Genomic DNA, 25,593 nt, shown 5'->3' with positions numbered 1-25,593 from the left:
GAGCAGAATGAAAAACCCAAGGGCAGTGTAACAGGAAGGAAATCCTTCCATCTCTCTGCATGAATGAACAGAAATGTCAGCGTAGATCTGACATTATGCACATGCATAATGTATATGTTTTTCTTCTGATTTTTCTCTTGGTTAAAACTGATTGTGAAGGGAAATTGTTAAAAAAAAAAAAAAGACAACTGGAAATTGCTAATATATGCTGCTGTAAAATGTTTTGAATGTTATTAAATGGATTAGCTATGCCATTAGAGAGAACAGCTGTGTTCTGAAGCAGGAAATAGCTTGATTCTGCTTTTATTTTTGTTTTAAGTCAGTGGAAACTAATGTAAGACTGAAGTCAATGAATCTAATGAGTCTTTCAAAATATCTTCTTGGTATGAACTACTCTGAACATCACCAACTTGTGTGCAAAAACTATTAGAACCATATATTGCTGGGATTTCAGAGTAACTACTTAAACTTTCAGTAGGATTTGGGAGTACAGTTTAGCACTTCATTTCATGTCTTTAGGCTATGTATTACAGAAGGAAAGGATTATCAATTCTACAGATTTGTAGATCTTCACTTAGTAAAGTAGTTTGCACTTAGGGGTACGTGTTATGGTGAAAGTACATGAGGTGATGTGGAGAGTAACTTCATTTTATCATTCATCTATTAATTTTCAGTATGGAATGTTCTATGACCAACTGATTTTTTTATTTATTTTTTGTGCTATCAGCAGTGCAGTCAGCTCTGATTAATGAAAGTGGCTGCATAAGAAGAAAGGTGCTCATTGTAAAACTATAATAGACCTCCTTTGAAGAAGAACTAAGGGACAAATTTACTATTTAACTATGATATGAGTAGTGTATAGGTTGCATTGTCTTTGGATGCCTCACAGGGTCTGTGATCTCTTCATTCTCTCATACTTTTTATGGCTCAATTCTCACTTAGAGCTGTATTCTTTCATGATGTGGAAGTTACAGACAATGCACAGGCATCTGAATGTAGATTAATTGTCAAAGTTTAGTTACTCAGTCTCTGGGATTTCCAAGTAGTTGAGACAGAGGTGAGAGAGCATATGTGAGGGGGAAAAAGGCATCTCCAGGAAGTGATTTAGGTTTTAAGAGGACCGGATGAGGTTTCTGACTTCTGGTGGAGCTAGAAGTTCCTAAGTGAGCTGCAGTTAAATGATTAAATATTGATGAACTCAATCTTTGGTACGCATTTTACCCTCTAGGTTATTCCAGGGAAATCACATCTCCTAGAGTGTCAGTATTAATTTGAGAAGAGTGCGTCTTACATGTTCTGCACTAAACTATGACCCACTGTGAGTTGAAGCCTTTAGAATTTATCTTCAATCAATGTCATGCCAAATCATGTTCTTAGTGGAAACACATACATGAAACCTCATAGGAAATATGGAATTACAACCTCGTATTTCACAGGATGGTGACCTCCTTGTTACAGCAGCGTGTTGAGGATATATCTGCACTCTAACTGCAAAAGCTCACCAGGAATCACATATTTACAGGGGTTGGAAGGGACCTCAAGAGATCATTGACTCCAATCCTCCAGTAAAGCAGGTACCCTACAATAGGTCACACAGATAGGCATCCAGGTGGGCCTTGAATATCTCCGTAGAAGGAGACTCCACAACCTCTCTGGTTAACTTGTTCTGGGGCTCTGCCACCTTTACTATATAGAAGTTCTTCTGCATGCTACTACAGAAGTTCCTGTGTTCACGTTTTAGGCCATTACTCTTTGTCCTATTGCTACACACCAACATGAAGAGCTTGGCCTCATCCATTAACCTCCCACCTCCCTTTAGATAAACATTTATCGGATCTTCTCTATCATCTCTTTTGTAGGCTGAACAGACCCAGGTTCCTCAGCCTTTCCTCACACAGGAGGTGCTCCAGGCCCATAAGCATTTTTGTGACCCTCTGCTGGACTCCTTCTAGGAAATCCCTGTTGTCTTTGAACTGGGGAGCCAAAAACTGGACACAGTAAATGATTTTATGGTCTTTGTTCTACTGTGGTAACTGGTACAGATAGTTCAATGTGGAGGGATTTTATTCCCCAAAGACTGAACTGGAATGAAAGACTTCATGCTAAAACTGTGTGCTAAGAGGCCTGTATTTTCTTAGGGAGAACTAGTTACTTTACTGCCCACTACCATTAAGCTTCTGGGTACTAAATCCTATATTCCATGATGCAGGGTTTCAATGCAGAGCGACCTTAGCCTTATACCCAATATTCTACAAACTTTCTTTTTCAGTAGTAGGATATTCAGTAATAGGATCTTTTTCAGTGATAGGAATTCAGTAATAGGAAATTCAATAATTTGAAAATTACTAACTTGGACCTGACAAAAAAAAAAAAAAAAAAAAAACAAAACAAAACAAAAAAAAAACCACAAACCAACAACTCCTATTATCACAAAAATAAAGCAAACCAAAGGGGAAAATATGCATGGTATAGCACAGTGTGTTTTAGCACCTCTTGTCTTTAGCTGTAAAAGGCACGTTTTGTATTTCAAATTGCTGGTGCTGTAATTAAGATAGATATTTTTATTGAGATTACATATTCTTATTCTTAACAGTGCTAAAATGCTTTAGCACATCACATGACAGTCTTAAATCCTGAATGTACTACCATGTAAAAAACTGTTATGACTGTATTCACAGAAAAGCTCATTTTTCCATGTATAACTTGCCATGTGCTCTCTTCATGGTTACTCCACATCTCCCTTTTGCTTAATAAAAATCAGTGAGAGAAAGATAAGAATTTAAGAATATATATAAGAAATATAAGATTTTAAGAATGATGTGCTTCAAATCTTGTTTTAATTAAAGTAGATTTATTGAAATAAATGCAATTTTCAGGCAAAAGAGTAATTCATTCCTGTTTATAACTTGGTTAGGAACATGCAAGACTTGTACCATTCCTTTAATTTCCAATCCTGATGCTCTACTGTTCCTTTTCTGGTAGTTTTTCATTCTAGTCTTTCAAATTCAACACAGAGATAAATATACAGCAGCTGTGTGTTACTTACAGTCTAAGAAGAAAAATAATGATGATGCTAGCCATTGCATGGATACTTAAATGAATGGCTGTTTAGAGAGAGCCTGATGTCTTTGTTCTGTTATGTTCTACTGTCTCTGCCTGCAATTACAGTTGTGAGATCAGGGTGTGCATTGTCTATGTGGCACGTTAGGGCACTTCTCTTACCTTTGAATATTTTTACCTTGTGAACAAATGAGTTTGTCATGCATATCACTAACTGTCATGAGGAGTAAACCCTCAGTGTGTTGGACATCTCTACCTGCAAAAAGTTAATCTCCACTGAGTGTTTCTGAGTTTGATTTCAGTCTTGCTAGATTTATTTTTTTAATAGGAGGGGAGGCTGTTTCTTACAGTAAATACTGAAGAATAAAAATCTTGCTGAAATGTAAGGTAGCCTGAAATTCTTTAAATTTTGATACAGGTGAAAACATTTTTCTGTGGACAAACTTGTAGAGAAATGACATGGAGATCTTACAGGATTGAAAAGTAAACATCATTTGACATTCAGTAGCAATATCATTGTTTTTCTACAATAAATATTACCAAACAGTACAAAGTATTTTTAGTATACATTTAATTCAGTGAGCATTTCTTGTGGGGGATCACTATACCATCAGGGTTCTTGGGTTCTTCTTTGGGTTTATAGCTATAGACAACCTTCAGTTCTGATTATGTCTGTTCACATCTCATCTGTTGTTTCTCCACTGTGCAGTACTGTATGTTGCCCACGTACACTTACACTGGAGTTAGTATTTGTAGGCACTTTCTTTCAACTAAGGATGCTTCTTTGTAACTTCAGTGTTTCATGTGAATCAAGCCACGTGTGTATTTTTGCACTTGTAGCTAGTCTGCTTGTTGGAACTCAATGAATAAAAATATTAGTGTATGGGAGGGAAGGTGGTATGATGGTACATGTTTCCTGTATTGTGCTATTGCCCTCTGTTTTGCAGTTAATGACCATAAAACAATCAGCAGGTGAATGGCTAACTGGGTATATTTATCTATAGTACTGAGCACAAAGATCTTTTGAGGAGAGCATCCAAATATGCAGTAAAGTAGTAGTAATAGTTGTTTGTCATATTGTCTAGACAGTATATGTTACAAAGCACTGAAAGGTGAGGTACAGACTTGATTCTTGTGAAAAGGATTTAAATTGGAATAGGAGCTGATCCACTTGCAGTGGCACACTTCAGGCACAATTGTACTGTAGTGGAGTAATCCCAGCACATGGTCAAAATCAGGCCAGTCAGATTGCTTTTATATTTCTTGTCAGACTCAATTAAATAGCTGTTTCAAGTATTTACCCTTTATGGTGGTATTGTCTAGGCCTGAAAAGGCTATACTTCTCTTCCATACTGAGACTCTGTTTTGTCTGTATTTGCCTCCTTTCAATATTTGCTCTGTATCCTGGAGAGCACTTGAAACAGAAGATGGATGCGGAGACTGACATGCAGGCATGTTTTTAAGAATGTATTTAATGAGACAGAGGGTGAGCATTATTCTCAGTGCACTCGAGCAAAACAAGTTGCAATATGTTGCTAACACAAAGTGCATGAGCACATGAACACAGTCACGCTTCCCACTCTGCTGTCTCCTTTTTCTGTGGTGTTTGTTGCCCAGAAACTAGAAGGACATGAGCCATTTTATTTCAGGCTCTGCAGCTCCTCAGTGCAGGCACATCATAGATTTTATTTTATTTATTTATTTATTTTTCCTGCTAGGAATAATTGTGATTTCCAGAAAATTTTACGAACAGAAATTTTGAAGCCTGTTTCTTCTCCTTTGTGGTAAATGAATATTTTAACCCTAATTTCAAGGCAGAGATGTATATTTCTTGGAATTATACAAAATGTGCAACTGCTGTGTTGTTTGTGGGCTGCCAGCAGTGCTGCTGGGCACTGACAGCAGTGAGCAGCTGCCTGCATGCAGGGCTGGAGCCCTCTGCTGAGCATGGAGCTCTTGCAAGCAGAATACACGCATTGGTCTTCTTTTTGAATTCACCTTCATTTATTATTATTATTATTATTATTTTGCCATTTCAGGCTTTCCTCCATTTATTTTTTTTTCCATGATGCAAGAGCACATTGTTAGTATTTTTATCCAGCCTCTCATGTGTTGGTAAAATACAGAGGTCTAGTGGAATGACAGTATTGGCTCATCTTATAGCAAGCTCTAGATGCACAGACATTCCTGTATAAATGCTCTTTTAGGAGGCAAGAAAGTGATGGTCTGGGTATTTTTGTTTTAATATGGCAGAAAGATGCCAGTACCAGAACTTGTTGTTGATTACGAGTATACGTGTTAGAATCAACAGCAGAGTTTAAATGATGGCACTCCCAGCCATGCAGACAGGCCTGAGAGCTTGAACCGAGTCTGTTTCTGAAAATAAGTGTTGTGCCATTGCAGTAGGTTTAGAGTGCTTCAGCATCAGCCCATGCCAGAGAGTAGATAGCATTTCAGCAAGGCTCCAGCACTCCTGCCTGCAGCGGGTTCTGCTGCAGCATGGCTTGCTCTCATGTGGCCTCTGCCTTTGCTTGCCTTCTCCAGATGGTGTGGGGTGGCCAAGCAGGAGGCAGCAGTGGTGGAGCTGGGCTGGGCCTGCAGTTTGGGCAGGGCCATGAGGGTGTGAGGGAAGGTGGCTGGGCAGCACTACTGCAAGTGTAGTAGGTCCAGGCTGGAGCTGCAGGGGTGAGTGTGGGTAGTGGCAGCTGGGACATGGAGACAGGGACACAAAGGTCTAGTTGCACTTCTGGCCTGATATCTGAAACAGCCAACTAGAAACTCAGCTATGGGAGATAGAAATATGTTCTCTTTCTCTCTTTGAAGTGTATTGATCTGTGCAATAACGGTATGGCAGTGATTTGCATTGCTTCTTCCTTAGCAACAAGGGTCCCTCTGCCTCAAATGCATGCTTGTATGTTAGTTGGCACTGAAGATCCCTGTCAGGATTTTCCACAGCATTGACACAGTGCGTCTTGAGACACAGCAGTGAACCTGCATCAGGCCTGCTCAGTATGAACCTGAAGGGAAAAAAAAAAAAGTTTTTTTTTTTTTTGTTTTTTTTTTTTAAAGCTTATTTTTTTTGGCCAGAAGTAGAAACATGCCATCAGAGCTCGGTAGAGACCCCCCCCAGCTGGTGAGCACATGGTCTGCTGCCCCAGCCAGCGCAGCACTCCTGAACGGAGCAAGCTTGATGATTATGGGCGATTGTAGCACAGCTGGTGGCAACTCACTTGATGCTTGAACAATGTGATCTTCTTCAGTAGGAGCATTTGATTTCATTGAAGCACGAAAGTTAGTTTGCCTATGTGGGTACCTGATTCTTATGGAAACTTTCTAAAGGCTTCACGCTTTGTATCTGATTCAATTAATATTGATTTAATAAACATATAGAATAACAAATGTTGCTAAGGATAGTAACAGTTTAAAAAATTATTTAATTAACTGAAATTTTCCACTCTCCAGAAGAAAAGAACCAAGGAGATTGAAATAACCTGTGAAATGCTACTTAATACATAGGGGGTTTAAAATATTATGAGAACTCGCATAGATGAATATGGTGATGAGCATTTGAAAAACTAATTGCAGTTGAAGACTTCTCTACTGAGCATGATATGCAATCTTGAATCTTCAGAAATCTTCAGTGCATGGGACACAAAACAGGCTTTACCTTTTTGATGTTTGGTTCATGAGGGTATTTGTATGGCTTAGAAATGGCTTTTTGCTTGCAGTGAGTGTTGAATTGGTATGTAGATAAGGAGACAGCGCATCACAGCTGTAGCAAAGTGGGATGAACTCCCTGGAAAAATGGGATTTGATTTCTAGAGGCATTCATCTAACAGGATGAATCTGTGCAAAGCTTGCAGAATGTAAACAGCAGGGCTTTCATTGATATCAAAGAGCTTAATGAGTAGGAAAGAAAGTGTACTGGAAGGCATAGATGAGATTTTAAAATAAAATATTCTATATTTGCACTTTTTTCCAATAGTCTTTTCTTCTAATGTGTGATTCCAAACTCACAAATAGTATGTGTCGACAGAAGATACTTTTTGCAGTAGAATTTCTACTTGAAATGTATGAGGCATTTGGTGCTTTTCCATTTTGAACTTTATATACATTTGTTGGGGTTTTCTTTGCATGCACAGCAACACCAAGAAAGCTTTGGGGCATAAAGTGATCAGCTGCTCAGAACAGGAAGAAGTTCATCCTTTTATCAAATAGTGTGTTTCTGTAGCTAATGCTTTCTGGAGCGGCAGTGGTTGTTAAAAATAAGTAAATAATAAACCTAGATAATCTCTGACCTTTTTCAGTATTTTGCTCCTAGGGTTCCTAAGTTGTTATGGAAAACTAACATAAGAATAAATGTAGCAACTGTTGATCGATACAAAACTTGCTGCCTTCACACAAAAAGTTCCACAGAAGGTAGTTGACAAAATCTCGAATGTAGCAGGATTTGTTGCACAATGTAACTTTTTTATAAGCATGAAAAATATTAGATGGTGTTCCGTAATACTTATCAGAAAAATGAGAAAGTATTTTTCTCTAGCCACCAAAAATTCCTTAGCACAGAACCTTTTTTATCTGCAGATAGAAAAGTAGCAGCAATTCTATTAAATACAGCACTGACTTAACGCTTGTGTGTGCTGCTACTGAAGTTCTGGATTTGCTTTGCTATAGCAACTGGCATCTATGGTGGTCTTCTACCTAATGTATTGCATTACTCCATGCTGGACACCCTTGTACCTGGTGTACTGTGTGGTGATAGCTAGGCAGCTTTGGATGGGATTTCAGAGGACAGTTTGAAGGGCAGTAGCTTAAAAGTTGGTTGCTGAATTATTTTTTTTCTATCTAAAATGATGACCAAAAGTAGGCCTAACAGGCATATTCTTTCTTGGATGTATGACACTAGTGCACTTCCCAGATTGACAGAATGTAAAGTAAAGATTTTATTTCTGTCCCAGAAAAATGTTACTACTTTCCTAGCACTTGTTATTAACGTTTTCATTAGGAAGACAGTAAAAGTATCCTAGGCATAATACTACAGTTTTTACCTGCACGGTCCTTCTATATATTTTTAAAACTTCTTTTATTTCTATGATCATCAGGGAGTCTGAAGCCATCTCAGGAGGTTAGTGGGCCACGTGGTTAGTTTTTTTCCCAAAACCTATGACATCAGCTCATTCTGTCACATTTTTTGCTTCTGGTGAGAATTGTAGTGAGATAGACAGGGAAACTGAGAACCTGCACAAACGTATGCTGCCCTATATTTTTCCTGGAGCTGTCAGTTTGAAGTGGTGAAGCTGGCATGGGATGTGCACACCTGTGGTCGTTCTTGCATAGCTTTCAGCTTGACTGGAAAAGAGCTCTAGCTACTTCAGTGAAAATCTGTAGCTTTATGGTAGAAATCTCCATTGTGTCTTGTGTTCCCACTCAGGCTTACAGTAGACTTTCAAAATTTTGAGCGATGTTTTTAACAGTTTGCAGATAAAAAGGGAGAGCCAGAACAGAACTGGCTTTAGGAGAGATAGCAGGAGACTTTGTAGTAGAGCAGAACAGTCAGATATATGTACTTCATTCCATGTTGACAGATACAAGTTCAAGCTCTGGAAGTACCGGGAGTGCAATTGTATAAAAAATCATACATAAAAGTCTAGAAGGATGTGAACTGTCCTCTGGGAAATGACAGAAGCAGATCAGCATCTAGAACATGAAAGTCCTGCAGAAGTCAATTCTTCCTTCTGTTATCTTAAAGACACTTTAAAATTCACTGTTTGTGTAAATAAAAAAGTAGATGTTCAGAGCACTTCCACTAACACCTTGCTAGCTACTGAGTCTGGATGGCACCAGTGTTAGCTGCTTCGAAGGCCATTAAAAAAATATAAATTATATCAAGAAATTATGTCGCCAAATATTTTAAATTATGCACAAAAAATATACAAAGTGATATTACCAAAGATACAAACCTGTTTAAAAAATAGCAGAAGATGTATTTTTCTGTACTTCATGCCAAGATTCCAATTTATGTTTTTCTTAAGAGAAGGAAAGAGATCTCTAGTTTTCTCTCTTTCTGGAGGAACCAGGAACAGCAAAGATAAATCCTGAGTAAGAAACATTAAGTTATCTTCCAGAATCTTTCAAATACCACCACTGAAATTATCTTTACAATCTCAGTGTCAGATAGTCACTGCCTGTTCTATTATTACTACTCCTACCTATCTTGAAAAACGTCTGTTCACGATACATTCTCTATAAAAATATGCAGCCTCTTGTACTGCTTTTATTGCAGTAGTATCTAGGCCTTGGAAACAAGCACTGTATTAATGTTTGTTAAAAGAAAAAAACTTAAAAATGGTGACTATATGAGACAAGAGTATGCATTTGTATTTTTACTGTGTTTACTATTCATGCTTTTCAGGAAAGTTAGCTAAAATCCTAGCTGAAATATAAATCATAGCTGTAGCTGAACTATTAAGCTGGATCATGGCTATATCTGTAGTTAAAAAAAAAACCTTTTCAAAGGTCATTTTTCAATAGAATGTGTGCTAAATTATGAACTGTGTGTTTAATTGTGTGAAAGTCAGTTTGGTTTGCGTTTCCCTTCTCCCACGCATTTGTTCTTCCAGGGCATGCTAAAGCTGTCAGTGGTTCATTCAGATGAATATAGGTCATTGCACATTTTCAAGTACTCTTGTCCCAGTGGTCTCTGTTAGCTAGTCTAAATTCTCTTAAAAACATTTCCAGCTAAATATATTTTTCTTGTAAGTGTGGACACTCTTATCTGAGGCAACACGTTTGCTTTCTTTCCCCTAGTTCATTGTTACTGATTTTTTGAGTTACAGGATCCTTACAGCAGTGACTCTCATTTGCTGTCAGTCTGGACAGTAGCTAATATATTTGGAGTACTACTGAAACTTTTATTACAGTTACTAATTATGCTATTTCTTTACAAACTGTAACAGAGATGCATGGCACTGCAACATTCATTATCACAAAGAAACTCACATAGTTATAGCGAGGTGCTTTCTAACAGCACTTAACAGGTCTCAGCCAGTTGAAGTGTTTTTCACCTAAATGCATGAAAATCTACTGATTGCAGAAGAAAACCATTCAATTGTTCTGAAAGAAAAAAAGAGGTGTTTTAATAACATAAGATGTTCTAGTATGAATGCTTTAACTTTCTTTGATCTGTCTTAGGTTATTTGACAGTTGTGGTAGGCGAAAAAAATTTATTTTTGTTATAGGAGAGCCTTTAATTTCACTTGTACTGAATAAGCTTTCTGTAGAAAAAGATTGTGTAATGTGGTAAATATGCAGCAATCTTCTTGCAAAGAAAAAGTTAAACAGTGGTGAAGAAATAAACTATTAATTAGTAATTGATAGAAAGAGGTTTTTTCCCATGTTGTATTTCATGGAGGAGGAGGAAAAAAAAAAAAAGACCACCAGTCTAAATAGTAGGTTAGCATTACTCTGCCAGATCACTCAAACTTTATTTTCAACCACTTTTATGAATTATACATATACTCTAGGGTTGTCCCTTTAAACTGCTCTGTCAGTTCATACAGTGTCCCAGAAAAGGGAACTGTACAGAAATGTATTGTCCTAGAAGTAGCCATGAATGGCACTGTAAGGTCTGGGCAGCTTTCTGACTCTCAAAACCTTTTTTTTTTTTCTGTGAGTATATGAAGCAGATGGTCTTTTTTACTACTATCAGGAAAGTCCTCTGGTTCTTCATCTGCAGAAGAATTATGGAGTGAAAGCTCACTGAACACTGCATTCTCCTATCTATGCTCCAAAGGACAGTCAAGCAATCAGTAACAGGGCTGTAAATGTTCTTATTTTTATTCTTGTTCTGTTCAATGTCAGCCTCCAAACACAGACACAGAGTTGATACACAAGGCCATCTAGTCTGTCTCTGGTTTCTGACTGTGACCATTACAAGATGCTTAATGGAAAAGTGGGAGAAATAGAGAGTATACTTCAATGATTCAGGTACCCTGAATTTAGTGATTAAGAATCTGAAAATTCAGTTGGATCATCACATTGAAAAGCTAATCATGTCCTCAGTTCAAGAGTCTAAATATCTCCAGGGGCCTTTTCGTAGCTTTACCTTCCGCAAGAAGCTAAAACTCTCTCAAAAGACTTTATGAAACAATACATCCATTTTCCACCAGTGATTCATTTCTTAGCCCTATGATAGCAAGAAAAGAAAAGGCCAGACTGTACCTCTCAAGCTGAAAACTGCACTGGAAGTAAGCCTTCATTGAGGAGCAGGCAGCCTTATATTTTCTTGAGGCAAGAACACTTAAATGGACGTTTTTAGCAACTGAATTCAGAACAAAGATCACACACTCTTGACGCTACTCAGTAGGACTTCTTTCACACACTGATTTTGATCCAGATTGATTGTTTCACTGGCAGTAGCTCTTCTAATTTCTCTATAGTCTGTCACATCTTTCTATGAGATTATATCTTACTATATTTAGGTTTATATTTCTTTCCTGGCCGGCAGATTCTTTTTAGATGCTAGTATCCTAGTCACATCTGCTGTTTCAAGATACTTTTCTGGTAGAGGTTCTTTTTCTTCACACACTCAAATCTCATGTATTGCTCACTATCTGTTTTTTTTACATGATCATGGTTTTTTCCTTGAAAGTCAGATTTCTTTAGCCATGTCATTCACTTGCGAGATGTTGTCTTTAATATTATCTTTTTTCTCCTTACTGTCACCTCTTTTTAAAAGTCCTCTCATCAGAAAAAGTGCCTATTAATATGGCCAAACAGCATAAAACCTTCTTTCGAAGATCTGAGGCATCTAGCAGTTCAATTTAATCTTTTATTTTATAAATGTTCTTTCTCTTGGGGCTGGAAGAATTCCATTAAAGAACAGATAAAGTAGTCTTTCACAGCTGACAGAGGCATCTGGGATCCTTTTCTTGGTGTAATTCTTCAGTGGAATTTTTCAACATAAAGTAGGATTAGTAGATTCTCCTCACGTGATTTCTTTTTGTAGTCTGAAATGTCTATTCTTGCTTCTGTCACACTACATATCTTTCCTCCAGATCACCTGATTACTTACCTATTGACCCCTCTTATTAAGAATTTCTAATCAGCTGCATCTGTTTTTCATTCTGTAAATGTGCATCTTCACTTTTCCCTTAGCTGTTATTTCTTCAAACACGATTCTTGTCCTAATCTACTGCATCATGTGGTTGGTCTTATGATCCAGTTGTGCTTATTTGCATTGTCTCTTACTCTCTTCTTATAGAGCTAACTGCTCTTCTTTTCCACTCAGTATCTTCCAGTTTCTTTCCTTTCTTTCTTCACAGTGCTCTTTTGACTGGCTGTCGTTTTCTACTGCCTTGTTTTCATGGCATGAGTGACCACTTTCCTTTTGAGACTTTGTGTTTTAGATCCTCATTTTCTTCAGAGATCTACAGTTCTTGAATTTTTCACGCTATATTTTATCTTATTCTCTGTCATGTCCTTAAATCCCCTTTATAAACTTGATTCCATGTACCCATGGCAACAGTCACTTCAGATTCTGTAACCAAAGCAAGTGCTGAATTAATTCCTCAGTGCTTTTCTTGTTTATCAAGTCACATACAAATGGGGAAACTAAATTTTCATATCTGATGACTCTCCTCTAAAACGGAGCCCTTTTTCTAAGACCCGTGTTACGACCTTTTAAGGAAAACTTAGTGGGTATATTCCCTTTTTTATTATTATTTTTATTTCTCTGTTATTGTCAGACAATCTGTTAGATTTTTACAATTTCTTTCACAAATAGGGGTTATTTATCAATGTTTTTCTAGGAGAAGATCTGAGTTGCTTCTTGATGTGTTTTGGAATATCCCCAATTTGATATTCCTTCAGAATGTGATATTTGGCCTATTTCCTGACTCTTTGTTGTAAAAGACTTTCCTTTTATACCCTGAAATGGTCATAAATTCTATTTTGACCAGCATTAATTAGAGTTCAGAAATGCATTCACAGATCTACCCTCTATTCGTATGTTTCCAAGAGTAAAATAAGGTATAAATATGCTGAGTTGAATTGCATTTGGCATTTACAAAATGACGTGGGTTTGTATGGTTAAATTTTTTTGGTCAGCATTACTATTTTTTCCCACTTCTGTTTCCATGTAAAATAGACAGATATACCACCACATTGTCAGAGGATGGGCTCTCTGGAAAGTAGATGTTGAATATTTGTTTAGGATGCACTGAGCTTTGGGGTTATTCTTCCCAGAACGTTTAGAGAAGAAAGCCAGGAATAGGCAACGTGTATCTGGGATGGTGAGGGAGAAAAAGTAAATTGAATTTGTTACCAGCCATCTGTTACTCCCACAGAAACTGCTGCCTTGTGCCTGAGTGGTTAAAAACATGAAACAATGCAGCAGGTTTGCTCTGAAGGGGTGGCTTTGCATACCCTTGTCAAATACTCTTAAGAAGGTATGAGCATTCTTCAGTCAATAAGAACAGCTTGCTCCAGTGAGTGTAGGAAGGCAGTGATGAGTGTTGGTAGTAAGAGCTACTGAGCAGCTCATGGCAATATATGATTGAATGCTGTGTAAATTCAGAGTACCAGCCAGCACATCCTGGTAACTACATAGGTGTTACACACCTAGCATAGACAGTATCAACTGTGGAAGTAGGAGTGGAAAGCAGAAATGACTACAGGTAGAAGGTTGCTTAATAGTTAAGCAGGGGTGTAAGTGTGTATGGGATTGATTAATCTCATGAGAAAGCTGCTAGTGTGTTTTCTCACATTAGTAATATTAGAAAGAATTTGCTTTTCTGATTGTGCAGATTGTGGAGAGGACTAGTTCTCTTAGCGGAGTACTCTCCTACAAATAAGCTGTATCTTGACCATCTGTTGCCAGATGGAAGTGTTCTACTTCTGAATCACTGGCTGCAATGACATACTTATAAAATTAATCTTTCATGGGTAGATCCACAGCACAAAACTGCGATGACCTTCTTATACACGTGCTGTAGTTATGTTTTCTGTTCTAAAGGTCTAAAGTTACAGTATGGCCGTATTCTCCTGTGAGCATTTTGTTATTTAGAAGGCATTGTATCTTGTGACTTGCACCTGTCCCTACTGAGGTATCCCAGTTGCCCAAATACATTATATTACTGAAAAACACAAACTCACCATACAGTTTCTATTTCATCTTTGTATGTGAAATCTGTGAATTTATTTGAGGGGTCTGTGAAAGTCTGCAGTGAAGGCCTGTGGAGGCAGTGCTCAGGCAGGCCCAGAACAACTTGCTAGTTGGCTCATACACCTCCACCTACTGGTCTGCAATTACATTTTCCCTGTGAAAAAAGTTCATGTTTTTTTCCTTTCATTCCTTAAGATTTTTACTGTGAGTTTGTATGTATATATGTGTTTATTTAATGAATGGTGATTCAGAGGAAGAAAAAAAAGAGAAAAGCTATTAATAAGCTAAGAGGGATCTTTATAATTGTGCAGTAAAATTTTAAGTTCTCCAGAATTGCTCTGTTTTAATGAAGTATAAAAATGATTTCCATGGTTATGATCTATGAAGTTTGTCTCTTTACACATGGTGTTATACATAAATTAGGTCTTATTCAGGGGTTGAGAATTGTCAGTGAATTTTATCTATTCAGAAATAATGCCAAGTCTAAAATGCTGCATGAGGAGAACTGACTTATTTGGCTGGAAGGAAACAGAAAAACTAAATGGAATGTAAAGGAATAGTTTATAGAGACTTATAGGTGCTAAGTTCTATCATACTGATCTAAATGAGAAAAAGATGATAATCGGATTGCTGCAGTGACATAGAGACTCTCATTGGTGATATAGTGCATCTCTTTAATTTAGGAAAAACTGCATCTTCTCCCATCTGCAATAGCATCACATCCTCTTGTCAGTACAGAATTTGCGTACATATTCACAGGAGGAAAGTACTCAACACATTGTAAGATACAGTTTAACGAATAGCAGCAGTTAAACACTGGGAAGAAAACCAGTATTGTTAGGCTCAGGTTCCCAAAAGTTACTTTTGCTTCTCCTTTGTGTGTACTTTTGGTGATCATCAGAGTAGGTGATATTTTCCTTGCAAAAATCACATATAGGGAGGTACGTGAAGTAACTTCTGTTTGGTACAAGGTGGAGGTGAACCTTGTAATAGAAAAATGGTCTAAAGTCTCATACCTACTTTATTTTTTTAGTTATTTCTTCAGGACTTTTGGGACACAAGACTCGTTTGTGCTGTGTTTAAGGCAGATACAATGTTGCTTCCCTCTATCATGGCCTCTGTCATTCATCCCTCCTACATTGGTTGTAGTTGATTTAGTCTTGCCTCTTAATCTGCTCCTGAATGCCCAGCAAGACTATTTTAAAAGTTCTATGTATCTGAATATTTTGATTCTAAAAGAGAAAAAGGTGAAGACAACAAGCTATTCTAGGGTCTATATGGGGAATTATTCCAGATGGTTACGTTACAACTATTTCTGTCGTGTCTCCCTGCAGATTCCTGCAGTCAGCTGCCTAACCGTGGGAAGGTGTTTTTGTATACGCTTTCTGAATGGGAAGTACTTTCTGCTCTTATGGTGGGCAGTCATTGCTACACTCATGTCAGCTGGAACTTCATGTCAGCACAGGATTTTGCTCCTTCGTTCAGTAGAGGAGTCTTTTTTATTTATTTATTTATTTATTTTTTTTAATGCAAAACTACAGGATTAAGATTTGCCTTGATTTCACAAATGAGTCAATTTGTGAAACTCTTTCATTGGTTAATTCCATATTAATTTGCCTGTTTGCAAAGTAAGTACATTCTTCCTTCATCTTGTTAACATAAAAATGACCTTGTTATTTCTGATAATGCAGCTTGTTGGGCAAACTTAAATCCTATCACTAAAACATAATCCAGCGAATCCTCTTCTTCCTGATAACACTTCTTACTATTTAAAGTCCTGTGGGAGATTTTGATTTGCTGTTTGACAGACTTATAGGTCCTCCTAATATTAATCTTCAAACAGCATATAATCTAAAAAGCAGAAGGATATAGTTTCTCTCAGTTTTAGCTTTCATCTCTTGAAGTAATAAGATTTCCTCCCAGTACCATTTCAACTGTTTGTTTCACAGTTGTTTGATTTTTTTTTTAACTCATTCTTATATATTTCAAGATAAGGGTGCATCATTTAGATCTCAGTATTGTTACATGTGCACACTCATCAGAAGTCCAGCAGTGAATGAAGAAATTGGATTCATTTGTACAACATATTAGAAATCACTGGGGCAAATATGATGGTGATTGTGCCCCCAACACTCATAATGTTCTGTTCTGCACTTTATTTACTCTCCACCTAGATTTTGCTGTCTCTTGGTAATCTTTGAGGGCCTGACAGATGACACAGTGGTTATAGATTGTTTTGGTTATAGATTAATACTTTTGTGAGATGGAAAGGTATTTGGAGGAAGTGGCAGAGGAATTGCTCAAGCTTCAGAGGGAAAGATGTCATGAAGTTCATGACTGAAGATTCACCAGTTAGTAGCACTTACTAATTTTCAAGTAGCAAAACAGTTACATGCATTTGCTTGCTCTCACCACAGTGATTTGCAATTGTTCTTTTTGCTCTCAGATGATAGCAGCCTACTTTCACGTAGTTTAGATTTCGTTCACTTCACACTTCGCTTTTGGATGTGCATTGAAATGTTGATTTTGATTTTTTTTGTTCTGTGTCTTAGTTACCGGAAACAGCAGATATTTCTCCAGCATCTTGACTGTCAGTATGAGCTGTGTTCTACATATTTTTGCTACAATAATCTTAGGAGATCAATAAAATTTTTCTACTGGAGAGAATTGGCTCTTTGCTTACTCTGGCAGATCTGGAGCCTGAAAGAAAGATCATTTGTATTTTTTTGAAATTGTTTTTTAAGAGAAAGATGGTTTGTAAAAATTTGTTGGCTGAGTCACATTCCTTAGCATTTACTATTGAAAAAGAGAGAGACTATGTTACAGGGAAACCCAGGAGACCTGTAGGTCTCCCTGAGATTTGCAGAAGACAGTTTCTGCTTTTCCCAGAGCTATGTATATATTTTTTTCAATATGCAACATTTACTGTGTGGATGAGCAGGCAGATAGCATTGATTTTATGGAAGCTTTGCCATGGAGGAACTTGCTTTGGGACTTGACAAATTCATTCAAGTTTTTTGTTTGTTTGTTTGTTTGTTTTTTATTTTACTGCAAGAAGTAGTTTGTCATTTAATTGCAGTATTAATGATGAATTTCTGAAGTACTTAGGCTGGTGGGAATTAACATAGAGCAAAGCAAAACCACAGTTGAATCGATTCATGTGGAACAAAGTGAGAAATATTGCGGTTGCATAGATGCCAAGATATTACAGTTAAGCACCTTATTTTCAAATTGCCGTCATAAAGCTAATAGGATTTCTTCATTTGTCCTTCCTATTGTTCATTAATGTTTACTAATAATGGTTTCTGGGAATAAGGTGAAACCTGATTAGACTATAGCATTATTTTCAATCTAGTAACATTCTGATTGTTGTTGTTGTGCACGATTCAGTGTCTCAAAACAATAGGAAATTTTGGTTAATTGTCCAAATGCACCAAATGTGTTCTTAAATGAATGCTACGTATGTGCATAAAGGTCTGCAAATTGCATCATTAGGTTGCAATCTCCTTTAGCACACTCATACCACTATCTTGCTGCATGTCAGAATCCAGTGGTTTTTCCTACCATTAAAACATTCTTAAAAGTGTGCACAAATTCCCTTTAATAAAAAAAAAAGTAGAAGACATAAGATTTATACTGACAAGTACCATTTATAAAACTGAAAATAGATAAGTAACAGACCAAACACAGCATAGAAGCCATGTTTGTGTAGCATTTTTGTTTCATTATTGACTCCAGATACAATAAGACCCTGTCTCTTTCATTTTAAACACCTCTGCAGCCAGAGCTCTAGGCAGTTATGCAGAGCATATCGCCTTCCTTCAGATGGAACAATTCTCTGAGGGTGAAAATATCCTGTTTTCATGCTATCATTCAGGAGGTTACTGCCGTATATTTCCCAGGTATTTGATCATGATATCTTCTGGTGCTGTCTTACTGAAACTACCAGCTGGAAGATTAGGAAAGTAGGTGAAACCTTTGTGGGGGGTGGGGGAACAGACCTGAAAATGAAACCAAAACAAAAACTCCCAGTAAGAGGAGGAAGAGTTACAGGAAGGAAGGAATACACAACTATGATACTGGGCACTGAAAAGGACTCCCTAGGGCAGTGGTCACAGTACTAAGCTGCTAGAATTCAAGAAGCATTTGGCACTGGTCCCTGACATAGGCTTCAAATAATGGGTGGTCCTGTGTGGAACCAGGGATTGGATTTGGTGTTTTTTTTTTTTTTTTTTTTTTTTTTTTTTTTGTGGGTCTCTTCCAACTTTTGGCACATGTATAACAAGCTGTGCAAGGTGGGCAATACCAGGTTCCCAAATTTTCTTCAGGCTGACTTTCACCAGAAGAAGGATATGGGAGAAAACATTTGTACAAGTGGCAGTAAATGGATAAAACAAGTAATAAAGATTTGAGTAAATCTGGGGACTTCTTTTCAGAGTGGAAGATGCTTGAGTTCATTTTATGTGGAAAACTTAGTGGTGGCTCATAAGCAGCCTTCGTTCCAGGTTGCAGAGATGCTGTCCCTCAGGCACACTCTACTGGCCTGAGCTCCTCCTGAGAGCGTGTGCCCACAGTATTTTTTCCAAAAAAGGGAGAGAGAGCACAGATATGAGTATGACTCCCTTGTTTAGCAGCAAGGCAGACTGGTTATGGCGTGTGGCAAAGGCAGGCTTGTCTGGGGAACTGATCCTGTAGACTGTGGTTAGGCATCTTCCCCAGAACAGCAGCTGGAGGCAGGCATGCTAATGCATACAGTGGGTTACTGCCAGAGTAATTGTTTCATAGGCTGCCTAGTAACTAGTTACAAGAAGAGATTTCCTATTACTAAAACAGAAGGAGCTCTTTTCTGAGATCTATTTATAGGGATGCTTGTAGCATTTCTGCCATGCTTTCACAGGTGGCTTATTGATGTCTCATTTGGGTTTACTCATCTTCCTCCAGATCCATAGCAACAAACTGTGGAAAGGCAATTTCACATATGGTATGTGTGTGTTTCAGCAAGTGTCTGCCTCCATGTTACAGAAAAGGAAGCTTTGGGATACACCACAGGGTCTACAGTTCATCCTCATTTTGGTGCGCTGAGAGTTTTAGGCATTGGCTATCACAGAGCTGCAGTACTTAAGTGACATGAGCGAAAATGTGTCTCTCTTGTGGTAGTGTGCTGGAGAAGAGGAATCTTTGTTTATTCTTATTCCTGAGGTAACAGCTGAAGAGCAGCTACCTATTGGTCCTTAATGCCCAGAGCTTGTTCTAGTCTCTTCAGTGTGCTCTCAACTTCTCAATAAGTAATAAATAACTGCTATGTTGACATCTCTTTGAGCTGAGCCTGTAGCCCAATCTACATAGCTGTGCATGCACATCCCTGTATACAGTATTAATGCTTATATAATATAAGCATTAAGTGTTATGAGCGTCAGTAAGTCCCTGGGACTCACCAAGTGAAAATTTAAATCCAGTGGAATATGACCATAGAGTTTGCCCTGGGATACATACAAATAAATTGATTAATAGCAGAGCCATCATCTTCTATTTGCTTGATAAATAAGTTCAGCCTTTAACAGTCTGAGCGATTTCAAGATGTGCCATACTGCTTGTTAATGGAGCATTTTCTTTTTTGTTGCTATGAGTAAACACAAGTTGAATACAGAAAATTACTGCTGTGTTTGATAGCACCAAAGACTGTGCTAAAAATGTTTGGATTGACAGGTCCCAGCTGATGAGTTAACAGCTCCCAAGGAGACCCCAGTTGGTGCAAGCACAACTCTCACTGAGCAGAACAGTATCTCTGTCTCCACATTTTACTGATGCATGGGATGGAAGCCCTGTGTCATGCTCCCTAGCCATATCTGTGAGAGGAGGGGGCATCCTACTTGCTCAGCACACTGCTAAGGCTGGACTGGACACACACAACAGTGTGTATTTTCCCAGTGTTGCTTGGAAGCATCAGCCTGTATGGCTGAGACCTGTATGAAATACACATATACGGGCAGAGCACAAGATGAGGGAAGTCCAGAGGCAGAAGTTAAAGAGGAGTTGGTTGCGGCTGACTGATACACCAGAAGGGAAATCAAAGAGGGATTTGGGAGAGGCACAGAAGAGAGAAATGGAGAAGCAGGGAGATGGATGTGATATGTGAGGGGAGAAGAATGAGGAAAAAGTTTAAGAGAAAGGAAACTGGAGGAGAAACACAGGGAGACAGGAAGGAGAGATCATAGAAAAGAGTGATTAGATAGGAATGAACAGTAATGGGTAACAGCTGAGAAAAACAAGAGAAAGCTAAATGATTCTTTTTGTATCCTTGGGAAGACAGGAGAGAGAATTTATTTTTATTTAATATTTAAAGCACCAATTTTAATCAAAGCAATTATTTTATTCATTTATTTTAAGAAAGAGAGATCTCAAAGGGCTGCCTAGCACATAAAAGCATGTTTTTAGTTCTCAAAGATGCTAACTCCTCCTGAGATTTTTAGTTAACTTACTATTGGACTCATGGGCTGGCTCCTAGGAGCATCGTATTTACAATGTGTGGCTTCTGCTCATCTTTTTCTGCAGCAGAGATTAGCTCTGCAGGATTTTCTTCTAAGCAGTCATAGCTTTTTTTTTTTTTTTTTTTTTTCCTTTCTTTGACTGCAGGTTAGGTTTGTTTTTGTTCTTGTTTCGTTTTTAAGGAACTATGACATTGTTTGTATTTGTGATATTAAGAATAAATAGTCTGTGGATCCTCTAGAACCAGAAATCTACTGTGTTGTGATTGTGAGACATGACTTCACAGCTTGGTAATTCACTGTAGTTCTGTGTTCTCGTGCTTCTGTAGAAGCTTGGTAAACTGAAAACTTTTAAGCCTTCATTCAGTTAATGCACCTCAACAAAGCCCTGTAACATAAACTTTAAGAGCATGCTTCAATTTCTTTGAAGTCAGTGAAACCTAGAAAAACTCTGCTGAAAAGAGATAAAATATCTGTTTGGAAATAGAAGAGGTTGAATTAAGTAGGGATGTGAATAAAAAATTTTATGTGCAAATCATTGCATAGGTACTCTTATTTAGGAGAAAAATGGCTGGAATCAGTTTAGTATAATAGTAAAATCTAAGTTAACTTGAAACTCCCTCATACCAGAAAAAAAAGAACGATACGTGCAGTCCTTTACTCTGCTGTATTTCTCACCATTTCTTATTTTGATATGCTTATGTTCTATTCAGGCCTATTATAGTCTGTTGTGGGCACGCTATTCTCAGCAGTGCTGGCTTCTTACAGGTGGATGTAATATAGTTTTGTTCTCTTCACAGATGAACATGATTACAAACAGCAGGCATGCATCTCAGAGAAACCACACGGCATTGCCATGCTTCACTCTACTGGAGGTAAAACAAACTGTAGATAAATTGCTAAGTATTTAGGGTGTATTTTTGAAGGAAATGCTATTAGTAGCAATTGATTTATATTTATCAATGTATTTATGTTTATTTCAATATGGACTGTTATCTGTTAGTTGTCAATCTCTTTTTTTGCAGTTGTGAATAAAATTGTAGTCCCTGTAACTGTTTCTCAGTGCTTTCATGAGAGGCCATGTGAAAAGGGGTCTTTAACTCTACAATTTAATTTTACGTGGATTTAACTTTCTGAAGTTCCAGAATCCAACAGAGTGAAGTACCTCTGAGCTGGACTCTTATGGATATTGGTGGAAAGGGCTTGTTAATAATACTCAGTATGGAAGATGTTTCATTTATCAATCTTAAAGATGAGGAGCGGTAGAACAGAATGTTATAGTGGTTGTTCAAAGTCTTTCAGTCTGTAAGGAATGAGAGACTATAGCAGAAATGCTAAGTCACAACTTGAAGCAGTGATTGAGCACCTGGTGGGAAGGCAGGGCCAATCCAGGGGAGCTCAGGTGCATGTAATGCCCCTGAGTAACTAGAAGGGCTGAAGCCAGGATTCGCCCCTTTCCAGACCTCATTTAAGGACTGGCAATGGAGGTAAGGGCATCTTGCTGGACATCCTTGTGTATGTGAAGCCTTCTGAAGGTGAACAGCTTCTTTGTTTCTGTGCCTATGGCTATTGTGTTTGAGGAAGTCCTCTCTTGTTGCTGCCTAGGGCTTTGCTACTCTGCTGTCATTACTGTGCTTCCCATTGCATTGCAGTGTTACAGAGACGTTTGGGAATAATGCATATTGAGTATTGAGCTCCATTTGAAACACTTTCCTTTAATCTTGATCTTATTTTTGAGACTATTCTCAATTTAATTAATTAAAGCAGACACAGCTCCAATTACACCTGCCCTGCAGTGGAGCTGGAGCTGCAGCATGGCGTAGGTCTGTTGGGCACTCTTTGAGCCGCTTTAGGATGGATCACTCAGCCCCACCAAGAATTCAATAGAACTTGCCACGTGTGCGGTTTTTCAGAGTGGCTTCCATGACTGAATGACAACTGCTAACCAAACTGTGCTAAAACTAGCTTAGTTGGGTTAGATCCCGCAAAGATATGGATAAGGATGCTGCACAGCCATATCTGAGTGTGGCCGGGAGCACACTGCTTGCAAACATCTATGTGATGATGGCTGATATAGCCCTTCAGCCCCAGTGGAAAATCTTATGCAAGCATTTAGATGTGAGTTTCTTATTATACTGTAGTCACACAAGTTCTGTGATATGAGGTAAGGAGAAGGGTAGCAAGACATCTACAACTAGTTCTGGGAAGCCAGCACTGGTTACTGTGGGATGCCCTGATAATACACTTAGAGACATCTGGTAATCAGAGAAAGGATGATATCAATAACAATATAGCAACATGCTGTGGAAAAGTGAGAGGCGTAGAAATTGTGACTTAAGTTAAACTCATGAAATGTTGGATTATTTCTTTTTATCTGCACATTTTGGAAGTAGAAGTTGCTTCCATGTGAATAGGAAATTGCTTCATTGCATGGTATTATTTCTGTCACATCACTTCAGCTAATATTGTAGCTTGGCAATTTATGTTCACTCTTTTCAAGTAATGTTTGTGATCCACTGTGACACAAATCACTGTGGATCCACTGGCTTTTTTTGCCTGTGCTATGTCACACTGAGACAGCATCAGAGTGGATGATTTCTATATGAAATTTAACTGCATTAAAAGATCCAAAAACCTGATGTTGTCATGGTACTATTACATAAGTTTATGTCATAGAAGTCACTGGGAAGACAGTAAAGAACATCCAAATCTATAAATGGGTATCAAGGTGACATGATTTCCATTCTTGAATGTTGGAGGGAGCATTCAACCTTATTTATGTTCTGCTTCATCAGTTGTAAAGTCTAAAGAACTGTTCTATGCCCACTTCTGGTAAGATACACAGATAGAAGAGAAGAACAGGTATGCAGTAGCAGTACTTTATAATCATTTATTAGCATGGCTACCCAGGGTAGAAAAGGTGCTCCAGATATGTATCAGCTACAGTTTTTTCTTAAAGCATCTGGATAAGCTAAGTATGTAGTATCATCTGAGCACCTAAGTCAAGGCATTTGGGTGATGAGAAGGAAGGTCTGTGAGATGTCTTAGCTTTTCTTTTAAAGTCTCATGGTATGTTCTTTACTTCCATAGCAGAAGTTAGCCAAACCGCATGCATCAAAAACATAGTAAGAAAGCAATTGTAATTTGCTTATGTGGTAGCTGGAGAGCAAAACAAGTTGTTGAATGAGGATTCAAGTATCCACAACCATGCAACCAAATCCTCTCTGCTGATACAAGGGAACAGCAACCACCAGGTGCCAGTGGTAGTGACTGTCCTTTGGTGGTGATTGTCTTCTTGTGGAGACCTGATGTCTGTAATGTTTTTCTAAGAATGCAGGGGCGCATTAACAGCTAAGCTCTGTGTAACTTCCCAGCCTGTACTTCAAGAGTTTGTTTTGTGTGAGAAAAAGTAAAAATTACTTTTCCTGGAAAGCTGTTAGCCTTTATTTCTTAGGTATTTGAGCAGGTCTTAAGGGGATACCAAATATAACGCAAGACTATATGCAAATTCTATCTTGCTTTTCACTGGAACATCTGAAGTGCTGTTGCTCTCTGTGCCACTTGTGTCTTGGCAGCACACTCCCCTGAGCTCACTGGCAGTGACAGGGAGTTAGTCTCAGCTGCATGCTCTGCACAGTTTTGCCCATGCTCACCTCTCTGCCTGGCCAAGCCCTGGCTGAAGGCTAAGTGAAAGTCAGTACCTCAGCCCTAAAAGACTTGAAGATGCTGGCTGGAAACAGCAGCAGGGAATATTTACATTACATGTTAGCCAGGTTCTCTTTGCAGAGAACATGACTTTTTCATGAGCAGCCTGCAGGTTAGAAGGAAAAGAAAAGGTGAAGATCAGAGTGATTAACATTAGAGGAATGCCAGGTGTAGTGTTTCTCTTGCAACAAAGAAGACTAAGTTTTTTTACACTTAGAGCTTGCTCTCAATCACTGGCTCAACTCTGCTAAGCAGCTGCATTTCGACAGATTTCAATAGTTGATAGTTAGCAGACTAACAGATGATATTGTACTTGTTAGAGCTAGTTTCTATTCACTTGGTCTTTGTAGCAAAGGTTACTTCATAGTAGATTTTTTCCCCTAACTTGTTTCTAACTTATTTCTAACCTAATGAGAAAAAAGATCTAAAGATGTACAGAAACTTCCAGTAGTATGAAAAGCAGTCTCAACAGACTTCATTCTTCTGGTGATATTAAGCTCTACACCTTTCAAAATGTTAGCTTTTCTCTGCAGAGCAGTCTCATAAGCTACTGCTGTCAACTGTTCAGAAAACATCTGTCCTCTTCAACTCACAAATTTATTGAGAACGTGCACCTGGGTATTCTGTCATCTTTTCCAGATACCTTCATTAGCACTATTCAAAGCAATGAGCCCTGCTTTTATTGCTTGATCCTAGTGGATGGGATTTGGAGTCTCAATCCAACTACCTAAGCTGGAGGAAAAAATATACATTCTGTAAGACTTTGAAAGCTCAAAAGCTGAATGTGTATGGCAGAACCCGAGCTGTGTAAACATTTGTTATTTCCTGTTATTGTCAAGAGCTTCTGCTAGTTTAAGGCATTATTTATGCAGTCTCTCTTGTTCTTATTTTTTTCTATCAGATGTTGAATTCCTATGATGTTGCTTCATTATTTTTTTCTTTCTAGCAATTTTCCCATTTAAAAAAGCATCAGATTTTGAAAATAATCTCCTCAAATCCTTGCAGTATCGAAAGTTAGTTTCCCATGCAATACCAATTGATGACAGACTATAAATGTAGATTCTTAAGGCCAGTTACTGCCCAAGAGCACTCACTTTTCAATTTTACTTTGAGACCAGGTTTTTTTTTCCTTCTTAAAAGACTTAGTAACACCAGATTCAAACTTCTGCTGTTCTTGTA

General features: G+C 38.0%; 1 protein-coding gene across 7 annotated transcripts in view; it reads left to right on the top strand.

The window, feature by feature from the left end:
• The window catches only part of PLPPR5 (phospholipid phosphatase related 5), a 165,129-nt gene that overhangs the window by 83,915 nt on the left and 55,621 nt on the right, over window positions 1-25,593 (top strand). For 6 of the 7 annotated variants that reach the window (XM_052665584.1, XM_052665583.1, XM_052665587.1 and 3 more), the window contains one exon: window positions 21,510-21,584. In XM_052665584.1, coding sequence (XP_052521544.1) covers window positions 21,510-21,584 — 75 coding nt within the window. Of the gene's footprint in view, window positions 1-1,436; window positions 1,575-21,509; window positions 21,585-25,593 lie in introns of all 7 variants that reach the window. The other variant, XM_052665585.1, reaches the window with a different exon arrangement.

This window comes from Tympanuchus pallidicinctus, unplaced genomic scaffold (assembly GCF_026119805.1).
Source record: "Tympanuchus pallidicinctus isolate F22 unplaced genomic scaffold, pur_lepc_1.0 scaffold7, whole genome shotgun sequence".
NCBI classification, from domain to species: domain Eukaryota; kingdom Metazoa; phylum Chordata; class Aves; order Galliformes; family Phasianidae; genus Tympanuchus; species Tympanuchus pallidicinctus.
Note: the sequence above shows the minus strand (reverse complement) of the source record. Positions and strands in the feature narration are given on the sequence as shown.